Genomic DNA, 12,337 nt, shown 5'->3' with positions numbered 1-12,337 from the left:
CTAACAGCAAGGGTTCCCTACTTGTTGCCATCTGATTAACACTGTGCTATGGTTTGTTTATGGCCTAGGGAGAATCCAACAAAGTCTAGTATATTTGTGGGAGAAGGAGGACAGAAAAAGTCAAGTTTTTCCCTCATGTCAGAATTACCACAATAAGGACTCTAGCTCTTTTTGATGAGATTGCAGAGAATATCACTGGCATGAACAGCCATTAGTCATCTAAGGCCATTTACAGTACATTGCATTAAAGATGATACCAGCAATGTGCACAGTGTGTGTGTGTGTGTGTCAAAAAAGTGGGGTCCTAATGCAACCCCTACCCCTTTTGCAAGCATGAGCACTGATGCAAGTACGAAAGAGATGGGGCTTGGCTCACAACACTGCTTCCACTACCATGAGTTTTTTTTTTTTTTTTTACTTCCCTTCAGATGTAGCTGGAGGACACTTGAGCTATTCACATGCTTGGAACAGGCCTTCCCCCATCTCCTAAACTCTGAAAGCAAACTGTCAATCATTTTACATGCAAGAGATGCTGCAAATGGGCCTGCACCACATCGAAAGACACACATTGTCTAAATGGAGGGCTGGAAGGTGAGAAGAGCCTCCCCTTGCTTACATTCATTTGGGCTCATCTTAGCAGGCTTTCTTCTCATCATTAAGTCAGCAGAAAAGTATCTTGAGATAAATTGCATCATCCCCTCAATGGACAGTTTTCCTGTGCCTCAGCAACAAGGCAGGGCAGTGTAACTATCCTTATATTTTTTAAATGCTGCCCTAAAATTGTCTCACAATCAGTGGGGATCCTGCTCACCTGCCTTTTCCCACCCAGCATAATCTATCAGTGGGAGAAACCACCATAATCATAACCAAAACCACATTCAGTTGGTTGCTGAATGCAGTTAAAGTGGCATATAAGGAAATAAAGTATTCATTGGAATAAATGGAATGATTACTGAATGATTCAACATTGAGCAGAGAGTAACAGAATAATGTATTGACAGATAAGTGTATAAGAAATGTTTGTGGTGACATTACAGGTCTTCTGGTAGGAGATATGAATGTACGTGTACTTTTATGTGTAGATGATGCCATATTGTTACTGAGAACCTGAGTAATTTGCAGCAAATATTAACTGTATGATATAATAAGGACTACAGATCTGAAAATTAATATATCAAAACCCAAGGTGATTGCATAGTTGTGTTTGACAGAAGGTGTTACAGGGCAGGGTTTGGGGGACTCAGGATGCTCCCTCCTAGGGTGGTCAGTCAATTGTTTCGTATCTCTTATTGTCATAGGACTCTTGTTATTTGTGACTGGTAATCCCCAAATGCAAGCATCACCACAAGAAAATCCCAGTCTTACTCACCCTACATGAAAAGGGCCCCCTGCCCCAGTTTTCATCAATTATTGATCTCCTTTGAGGTTGCTGACTCTATGGGGAGGAAAAAACCCTGAAACACAGCAACATCCCAAAAGAAAAGCATCCTTGCCAAGATAAGGAAAGGATTGAATTGGAGTGGAAAAGAGTGCAAAGCTTGAACTGTTCCCATTTTCTTTATTTCCATTTATTCTGAGAGAGCTTCGAAAGCCTTCTTGTTTCCCTTGGTTGCGTCTGACAATTATTTTACCTCAGAGCATTTTTATCAAGTCTTGAAAGGGAGAACAATAAGCATAACAACAACAACAACAACAACAAAGAGTATGCTTGGGGCAGATAAGAGAAAGGCTTGGGGCAGATAAGAGAAAAGCTTGGGGTTTCTTCCCCTGCCTCATTTCCCTCATGGTTCCCCTTTCATTTCCTTACCCATAAAATCCTTGTTATCTGACCATAGCGAGGAAAACTCTCGGGTTTCCCTTTCTTTCTCAGATACATTTTTCCTTCTAAGCTACAGCTGCTGCCTTTTCTCTGTGATTTTAGTAGATGACAAAACTAACCTGAATGTTAATAACGCTGCAGGTGGCCCACCGAGTTGGGTTAGCAAGTTCCTCAAGGGGGCAAAAGAAGACATCTTGGTGTGCAAGAGAATGTGAATGCACATGAGAGACCTCTAAAACACTGTCACATCATCCCTGACTCCTTTTTAACCGTTTCAAAGCATAAGCAATAGAAAAACACAAATACAACCCAAGAAAAAAGAAATCCACTTACCTAAAGCACCATCTACACCAGCCCAGGGGAGGGGGAGGATGGGGGAAATATCCTGCTCAAATGAAAATAAAAAATTACTCCACTATTAGGGTGATATTAGTGAGGTAAGGACAAGACCTTTTTGATCTCTTTTTTACAAGGATGCCTCTCTCAGGAATGCACTGTTTCCATGGCTATATTGACCCCACCGGCTGATATTTTAGCTGGGAAAAAAAGAAAAAAGAAAAGAGACTGTGGAAGCTGGGTGGGCAATTTCTCTCACAACCAAGAGAAAATGGCAAGTCATCATGCCCAGGCATTGGAGGGGGAGGGCCAGCCTGCAGCATGTTGGCCGGGCCAATAGGAGCTGAGCAGGGAGCTGTCCTTAACTGCATCATCCCCAGACTCAGGGGCATCCAGGGGAGGTAAAAAAAGTCAAGATGGTGGCTTCAACTGCAGCTCTACACCACATGCGTTGCTTTTCTCTCTCATACAAACATGGTAGTGAGATAGTAAAGAATCAAATTGAATAGTACCTTGGATATGAATGCTCTAAACCTTTGTATCCAAGAAAAATGTGATGCAAACAATCTCATAAATTCTATGAATGTTGAAAATTGGTAAGACTATTGGGGTAGCTGATATAATTGATGCAATATAAAAATAGGGATATGGTTGGCTCATGGACTGGCTGTGCAACTTGTTCCATATGTGTGAACATTGCTTATATGCCAGGTGACTGTGAGAATGCCATTATTATTATTCCCCAAAGCAAAGGGAAAGGTAGCAAGAGTAGGTACAAAATTAGAGGGGGATCACTTCAAGAGTATGCCTAGGAAGAAGACTGGCAAAATTGTGAATCAGATGATACAAGAAGTAATGGTAGGTAACATTTTTGAAGTTCAGTGTGGTTTATGCTAGGCTGAAGGTGAGCAGACCAGATTTTGCTACTTAGTGGCTCTCTGAGAAATATGACAAACTGAATAGTTTTGAATTTTGGAAAGTTTTCCACAAATACAGAATTGAAAGTTGGTTGCTGAATGCAGTTAAAGTGGCATATAATGGAAATAAAGTATTTATTGGACTAAATGGAATGATTAGTGAATGGTTCAACATTGACCAGAGAATAACAGAAGAATGAATTGACAGATAAATGTATAAGAAATGTTTGTGGTGACATTAGAGGTGTGCTGGTTGGAGATATGAATGTACATGTACTTTTGTATGCCATATTGTTACTGAGAACCTGAGTAATTTGCAGCAAATATTACCTATATGATATAACAAGGACTATGGATCTGAAAATTAATGTAACCCAAGGTGATGGCGTAGCTGTGTTTAACAAGAAATCAGAGTGGAGTTCAAGGCAGTGGGAATGTGTTAATGAAAAAGGCTGTGTAGTAAAACAGGAAGAAATAGGACCAAGAATTAATGGGTGCTGAATGAATGTGGACTGAATACAAAAGTAAGTGGCCAGTACAAATGAAATATGTTGGTACTTCAGTCATATAGGGAGAACTAATGGCTGAATGACTGAATTGCAAAACAAATATATGAAGGCAGTGTGAATGAGCTGAAAGGAAGACTGAGAAAATCACAGTTGGGTCAAGCTGTTGATGAGAACCTCAGAAAGAGAGAGTGAGAAGCTAAAACAGAAAGCAATTTATGAAGTGGTGTATGACTGTGGTGGAACCAAGGATGGTTCACAAGGATAGAAAATTATGGAGAGGCCTGGGGAATGGGGTTGATGTCAACTAGACCAAGCTGTATATCCCATTCTTATTCTTATCTTATGCCTTTGATTTCTTTGGTGTATTATTTACTACCACAAATCATTATATACTCTGGGAGGAAAGAGGGTGATGGATATGTATGCTTGCACATGAAGAAGTATACATCATATTCTAAGAACATTCACCCTCTATTTAGATACATGCATAACAGCATAAAATGCAGGACTACTAATTTGGGGCTGCAAAAATCCAGATGACCACTAAAGTTAGAATTTGTGTATCTCATTGCTGCCAGCCAGTCATCCTCCAAATCTTTGCAGCCCAATCTGGTAGTCCTGGTCTAGAGTTTAAAGTTGCCTTATTGTATCATTGTGGGATTGCTTCCTCCTGCTGCATGGTCATTCACTCTTATACATTTTAAAATAAGGGATAATGTCTCAGATGAGCTGTTTAACTATGCAGTCCTGAGCACGTCTACTCAAAATTAAGTCTTATTAAGTTCCATCAAACATATTACCCCAAAATAAGTATAGAATTGTAACCTCAGAGACAGGGTAGAAGTAGGAAGCAGCTTCTTCTTCCTTCAGCAAGGTACCATAGCACCTGTTATCTTGACTTTCAGAATGAAAACACTAAGCTTTTTTCTAAAAAATAAGAACTAGATGACATGGAATTATTATTGCTGAAATCAACAATATATCTTTTAAATCTAGATTTTCCAAAATAATGTTGGGATTTGAACTTAGGAAGGCAAGGAGGAGGAAGGCAACTTGATTATGTTTCAACTTTCAACTTCATTTGTTTCTATGAAAACGCATCTGTTTATTACTGTAATATAAAATATTCTGTACCATCATGTCAAGCCCCCAAAATTAAAGATAATGTTTTTAATAATGTGAAACAAGGACATATAACAACATGCAAAACCTTATTATTTATTATTATTATTATTATTATTATTATTATCTTAAGTCTTCAGTAGATTCAAAAATAGAACTATGTCACAAATTGTTAATATATGAACAGATAATATTGCACACAGTTACAATGTCATTACAATAAATTGATTTAAAATCAGATTATTATATGATTATAAATTAAGTTATGTATGTGTTAGAAGCCCAATTTTTAGAAACGTGAACCATAGCAAGAAAGAATATGCTGCCAAGCTACTATTACTGTTATTTTTCTCCTCCTCCTCTCCTCCTTGTCACTCACCCTACAATGTGTTTATGTAATCTCATTCTTCTCGTTACAACTCATTCTTGTCAACTTAATGTAGTAAACATAGACCTCAGTGTGTTATTGCTTTCCCTCTCCCCATTCTTACTTTTCTCTTCCTCTTAATTTTATGTTTTACCTAAATTTGAAACTCTGTGGCAGGAAGTGACCTCTTCTGCAGTCAAGGCAAACTTGGTTGATCTGTTTCAGCAGGTCCCTCTTGCTGTAGCTGTATCCGTTGAAAACACAGCTCCCAAAGAGCAGCTTCCCTCCGGCATACATCTGTTGACAAACAGACAGGAAGGAGAGGAACAAAAATGCTTTGCAACAACAACAACAAAAAAGATTGAGCTTGAAGACTTGGACCAAATGGTTTCCTTTTCCTGTTTTGTACTGGAGCTTTAAATGTTTTCACTCAGATGTAAAGGCCTCTGATAGCTATATCTGCACACACACTTCCTTCACATCACTTAATACTACTAATGCTGAGTACTTTAATACTACTTTAAATCTCATAAAAGTTACAGTAATATTATCAACAAATAAATTTGCACCTTTGTTTTTTAAAATGATCTGCTCACTTTGATAATAAAAAGAGTTGCAGGTTTTGTTTTATAACCCAATCCTACTCATGATTATTAAGAAATCAGCTCCATTTAGTGAAACTTATTCTCAGGCAAGCCTATGTAATTCAGTGAAACTACGCAATGTCTGTTGTATATAAGGTGTGAGGGGCTGCTAATAAACAAATACACAGCCTGACTATAAGCTTATATTTCAATATCAGACCAATGATCAGTTGCTGATATAGAACAGTCTTTTCACATGTCTGAGCCACCTCTATTTTTAGTTTGCAAGCAACTGGGCCTGATCCTGACTATGTGAAGCTATTCATTGAAAAGAGTTATCCTATTCTAGAAGATTGGTCTTTCAGTTAATAGAAGTATGCAGCCTGTACCAGGAAGCCTAGTCCTATGCCTTTAAACCAGGGATGTTACATCCAGTTTTAATGCACAAATAGTAATAAAGAAAGAGAGGGAGAGCGAGCGAGATGTAGTATGGGTCACCATTGGAAGCTTTTATTACCATAGAGAGTTCAATCTATCTTGGGACCTGACCATTGTTGGTGGGATGAGAAAGAGAACCCACTATGGTTTTTTGTTTTTTGTTCTACTGTACTATCTAGAGGGCAGTGTAACTCCTGGCAGTGGCCATCCTTCTTATAACATATAATAGTACACTTGGCATCCTGGGCCAATTGCTGAGATATGGGACTGAGTAGGATCCATTGCTGGTAGCTGTCCTGCCCTCCTGCCTTTTTAAAAAGAAATTCTGCCCAGCACTCTAAGCAGTGTTGGAAAACTGAGTCTGGCTACCATAGTAATTTTCTACAGTGCCTCTGTTGTAACAAATTCTGAGGTATTGTGGGAAATTACAGTAATGGTACTAGTGAGAACAGTGACCCAAGCTGCACAGAGGTCACTTTGCCCAGGGAAGTTTCCTGCCCTGCAGTGCAATATTTTTTACAATAATTTATCAGAGAAATAAATGTATGTCCTAAAGAAATTGCAGAATAATAGCAACAGGCTCTTTTAACTGAAAAAGCAGCAAAAGGGATAACATTGATGAGTTGATGGGCACTGGACAACCCTTATAGGTGATTCTGATTGGGCAAAAGGAAGAGTATTGTTACAGCACAAGGGACCTTTCAGGGTTTCTGATCCGGTGGATGGGTGAGGTTGTGCAGGAAAGAGTTGTGACAGAGAGGTTTGGAAACTATAAGATAGCTCACTGGAAATGGGTAGCTGACAACCACTTGCTCATTTTGTATGATTTACTGTTGCTTCTGTGCAAGGAACAAAGAGTGCATTTTGCAGCCAAAGAATTTGGCTGCTTCATAACTTACTGTTTCCACACTTCACAACTCTGCCTCTTCAGAGAGCCAGCAGTTCCCTCTAGTGGGCTGCAGATTTAAATGTTAAAGACATAAAGAAAGTAACTGCAGATAAACTGCAGATAAACTGCAGATAAAGAAGTAACTGCAAGTGAGGTGAAGCCAACCCTTCTACAACCCCACTCAGAAGGTGTGGTATTAAAGCCATGTTTGTTCAGGCAGCCCTGAAACTGGAAAAGGTAATTTCTATAATATTTTTTTCCAAATTTCTGGAGAAATGATTTCCTTCCTATTATTGGTAAGATTTTACAGTTTATTAAAAATTCACAGCTCACTGGAAAGTTTTAATCTGTAATAAGATGGTTAAGATCAAGTGAAGCAAGATAGAATTTTTCTTTTCACAATGGTCACTGTAAGACTTCACCTTCATCACTCTAAAGCAGTGCTTCTCAACCTCTGCAACATTAAGATGTGTGGACTTCAACTCCCAGAATTCTCCCAGCCAGCATGTGGCTGACCTGTGTTTGACGCCCTTCAATGCTAAACATTCTTGGGTAAATGGATAGTCAAAACCACCCTCTGCCAGTCTGGTGCCCTCAGCACTTGTCAGATTGCAACTCTCACTGCCATTAGACACAATGGTCAAGGAATAGCTATTTCTTGAAATGAGTTCAGAACTACAGGATCAAACAAATTGTATTCTAACATCCTGAATGAATGAACTTTTAGGTATTATTTTTGAGAAACCCTGGAGAAGAGGTGAAATTCCAGAAGATGAGAGGAAGGCAGATATTTCCCCTATTAAAAAAAGGAAAAAAGGAAAAAAGGAAAAAAGGAAAAAAGGAAAAAAGGAGGAGGAGGAGGAGGAGGAGGAGGAGAAGAAGAAGAAGATAATGATAATGAATAATGATGATGATAATGATGATGATGATGATGATGATGATGATGATGATGATGATAATGATGATGATGATGATGATGATCCAGGCCAGTTTGAACTGAGAAAATTGTGAAGCAGATAAAAAGCAATCATTATATAAATGTCTTGAAAACAATGTGGTAATTACTAGTCAGAATAGATTTATCGAGAATAAATCTTGTCACCAAATTAACTTTGCCTCATTTTTTAACTGAGTAATTTTCTTAGTAGATTGTGGGAACCATGGCATTTGACAAAAGGGTGACATTCTGGTTAATATGCTACTTAACTCTGTGCTTAACGGTATGGCAATTCAGTGGGTAGAAGAGAATATCAGTAGCTCAGGGTTGAACTGTGGAGTTCTTGATGCTTTCTGAGCTTGGTTGTTTGCTTGCAGACGTTTCAGTACCCAAATAGGTAACATCATCAGTGTGAAACACTGATATCATGTGGGATGCCACAGGGTTCCATCACACTTCAGTTCCTCCATTTAATTGGGGCTGGGCACAATAGTTAAACTAGTTCCTTTGAACATTATCATTTTCTGAAGATATTTCATCTGTAGACCTTGTTCTGTCTGCCTCTTTCTTATTGTCTTTCATTTTAGGATTCATGTTATCTTACATGAGCGATGCAAAAAAAAAAAAAATGAAAGAGGGGTATTTTTGCTGTAATGAAAGTCTGATTGTACGGATCTTGGAAAATGGAGCACTCTAAGGTGACTGTAAACCTATACACAGGCCAGGAAACCAGAGTCTGAATGGAACAAGGCAAAACAGACTGGCTCCAGATGGGCAAAGGAATGAGACAAGGATGTATGCTCTTCCCTTATTTATTCAACCTGTATGCTGAGTATATCTTGAGAAAAGCTTGATTGGAAGAAGATGAGTGTAGCTTTAATGTTGGAGGAAGAAACATCAATAACCTGTACTATGCTGTGAGGACGCTACTCTGATAGCCAAAAATGCAAATGGTCTGCAAACTCTGTAATGGAAGTTTGTTTGTTTGTTTGTTTATGTATTAAATTTATATGCCGCCCAGCTCCCCCAGTTAAGGAACACAATGAAAAAATGGGACTAAGTTTAAATATATAGAAGACCAACTAACGTAAACGGGTACAGCAACCAGCCTTAGAATTGACAATGAAGATATTAAAGTGGTGAATAGCTTTTGCCTTTTAGGATCGACTATCAACAGTAAAGGAACCAGCAGTCAAAGAATATGACATAGACTAACACTTGATAGAGTAGCAACAAAGGCCTTGGAAAACATACTCAAATGCCAGGATGTGACTATACCTACAAAGATCAGAACCATGCAGGCAGTGATATTCCCCATGACACTGTATAGAAGTGAAAGTTGGACTTGAAGAAGTAGGATAGAAAGATTATTGTTGCTTTTGAACTTTGGTGTTGAATAAGACTCCTTAGAATATCATGGACAACCAAGAAAACAACCATATAATAGAAGAAATCACTCCAGAGTTCTCCCTCAAGGGACATATGACCACATTCAAATTATTATACTTTGAACACATTATGTGAAGACCTGCAGTAACTCTCTTGAGAGCTACTATAGGTCTATTAATGTAGGTGTCTTAATGTAGGTCTATAACACTGGGAAAGGTGGAAGGAAAGGAAAGAAGAGAACAACCAGCAGCAAGATAGATGGAATCAAGTACAGTGGCAAGGGTACACCGCTGGAATACTGAAGGACCAGGTTGGAGAAAGATCATCCTAGAGAAGATCTATCTATGTGGTCCCTAACAGTCAACACTGACTTGATGACATGTAATTAAAGTTACTGTAACCAATCTTCATGCATTTGGATCTCCCTCTTGAAAGAGTTTGAGATGACATTTAGAGGGAGAAAAGGGAAGCTGGCCTGCCTGATTACCCCTTAGGGAAATTATATTTTTATCCTATTAATTTTTCTGTGCCAATAACATTGCTGTGGTTGCTTTATGAATTATCAAAGGGGGGAGGGGAATGATCATAAGGAAGCAACTCAACTGCGTTTTTGGACTTGGCTTATTTTCCAAACTCATTATTACTGAAAATATATCTCCAGTTCTTGGGAATTCTGATTTTTTGCAAGCAGGTTGTACTTTGTAACCCATTTGTTAAAAGAATATAACTATAATTTGGGTTTAATATTGTTTGATATTAAGGATCTTTATGACATTAACAGAAGGAAAATACTAGGATTGATGGTATGTGTGTAGTTTGAACACTAAGTAATTACATTTTAGTTCATGGAAAAGCACTTTAAAACTACAATCCAAAGCAATCTTAACTAGGAGTATCTCAACACACTAGGAGTTATTTGCATGCAGACATGCAGGGTGTTAGTTAATTTTGCCCACTGTAAAGAGCTGAGTTGTTCTTCTAATTCTGAATAATTGTTGTTGATGCTAGTGGCTATTCCATCAGCCTGGACAGAAGACCATGTGTTTCCATGGCTGAACAAGCAATCATTGGTTAAGATCAAGGGACAGATGTCTTGACTTTTGCAAAATCAGCACTGATGAACTTTGTATTTGCAGCTAATACAACTAACTCTGCTCAGTTTGGGACTATTTTCAAATCCCTTTGTGCAGCAGTTTTGCTCCCAAGCCAGACACTGCATCATTATTTTGATCACCTTGTAGGCTGCTTGTGTAGTTTTCAGCAGAATGATTTATTATTCTCTGGATGTTAAAGTCCTACTAGAATCAGCAAGGCAACCTTCCATAGGCTTGCTGGCTTGCTGGCATGCCCATTGATACAGAGAGAACAGAAATAGTCTCTCTGTGCTGTAATTTGTTGCTGTCCTATGGTTAGCAATTGACCTCTGTATACCTAATCCATGGATAAAAGTTATATTACTAATAACTGCTTTTGCCATTCTTTCATGCAGGAAGGACAAATTTAAGTCTATGATGTGCTCAAGAAGTTTTTGAAGTGACTTTTTCCCCCAGTTAATGGTAATTATGACCATAAACAGTGATTATATACAATATTTTGAGTAGGAGTGGACAGGGTTCAAATTTGTCAGTTCTACTTTGTTTTATGTTAGACTGTTGAGATTAACCAGCTGGAGCAGATAGTAAAGAAATAGATTTAGGATTCTCAAAGCTTTCAATCCTTTCACAGATAAAACCACTCCTGGGATTCCCATGGTTTCTTAATTTTAGCAGCATGTCTGCCATTGTTGAACATCTGGAAGTTAGACATCCTTGCTAATCTATGTCAAATCCCAGTCTGGATTTTTACCCACACACCTAAATGACTATCTAAACATTTCATACATGCTTTTTCATATTAGAGCCACTTCCACAAGTACAAGAATAGTCTTTATTCTCATATCCTTGGACAGATAAATATTTTCACTGACTAAAAAAAAGGAAACCATCAAAGATATTATGGAACCTCATGTTGCTAGCCTGACATCTGGTTAATATCCACATTATTAATTGTACCTGTCACATACAATATTATGGCTGAAATTCCAAGGGTTGACTATATTTACTTAAAAATAAATTCACATATTTCAAAGAAGGTATGCATAGGAGTAGGCTGAACTCTTAAGAAGCTCTTGGTGCTGAAAATTCAAGTTAATTAAAAGCTAACTAAATTAAATTGAGAAACAAGGGCTACTGGCATCTATGAAAAAGTTGAAAAATAACAGTGTCAGTAGTATTATAAAAATAATCCACCATGAATTCTATGAAAGCAGATTTTCAGGGACTGGCAAAATGAACTCTGACATGGATTGGACAGCAACAGCACTGAATGGAATCCGCGAGCATTTGTATTTTTCTAATAAAAACTTCTTGTTAGAAAAATTTGTGTAAAAAAAAAAGCATAAATTTCTGAAAGCTGCTTTCAAAAATGTATGTTGGGAGCGAGAAATGTATGTTTTTTTAAAAATCATGGAAATATGTGTTAAATTATATATAAAAACGTTAAGATGCTAAAATTTATATTAAAAATCACATCTATTAGGAAAAGTCACACACTAAAGCTCCATTTGTTAAGCTGAAAACAATTAACAGTCAGCTTGGAATAATGTATTACTGACATGGACTATAAAATGGAGCTGATTAATAATGGCCTTCATAGCTCTAGGTGTTATTTTTAAGATAATCCTGGTAATATTTAATTTTGAAAGTGAAATTCATCTGCACATTTCACAATTTTATCTATTAGTTTCTTCCCAAATAGGTGTGAGCTTTTTGCTAAAATAAATAAAAGTTCTCTCAAGCAACACAAACCCCTTTCTCATTTTCACAAACATCAGCTGTATTTTCCCCACAGCATTTTAATACAAAATAGGAGTGGTACCCAATAACTTCTGATATACTAAAAGGAAAAAAAATCGCAGCAGCATAATCCTTGGAATGCTGAATGTGTCCGCCGAAGGTGTTACATTTCCAGACTGAGGGATTCACAAGCAAT

General features: G+C 37.8%; 1 protein-coding gene across 1 annotated transcript in view; it reads right to left on the bottom strand.

The window, feature by feature from the left end:
* Window positions 1-5,220: 5,220 nt before the first annotated feature.
* FAM194C (family with sequence similarity 149 member C) overlaps window positions 5,221-12,337 on the bottom strand; it is a 53,549-nt gene continuing 46,432 nt past the window's right edge. The window contains exon 14 of the mRNA XM_088134693.1: window positions 5,221-5,367. Coding sequence (XP_087990819.1) covers window positions 5,221-5,367 — 147 coding nt within the window. The remainder of the gene's footprint in view (window positions 5,368-12,337) is intronic.

This window comes from Python bivittatus, unplaced genomic scaffold, assembly GCF_059951505.1.
Source record: "Python bivittatus isolate LINGU-HERP-01145 unplaced genomic scaffold, Pbiv_v1 ctg000080_np1212, whole genome shotgun sequence".
In the NCBI taxonomy this organism is placed as follows: Eukaryota; Metazoa; Chordata; class Lepidosauria; order Squamata; family Pythonidae; genus Python; species Python bivittatus.
Note: the sequence above shows the minus strand (reverse complement) of the source record. Positions and strands in the feature narration are given on the sequence as shown.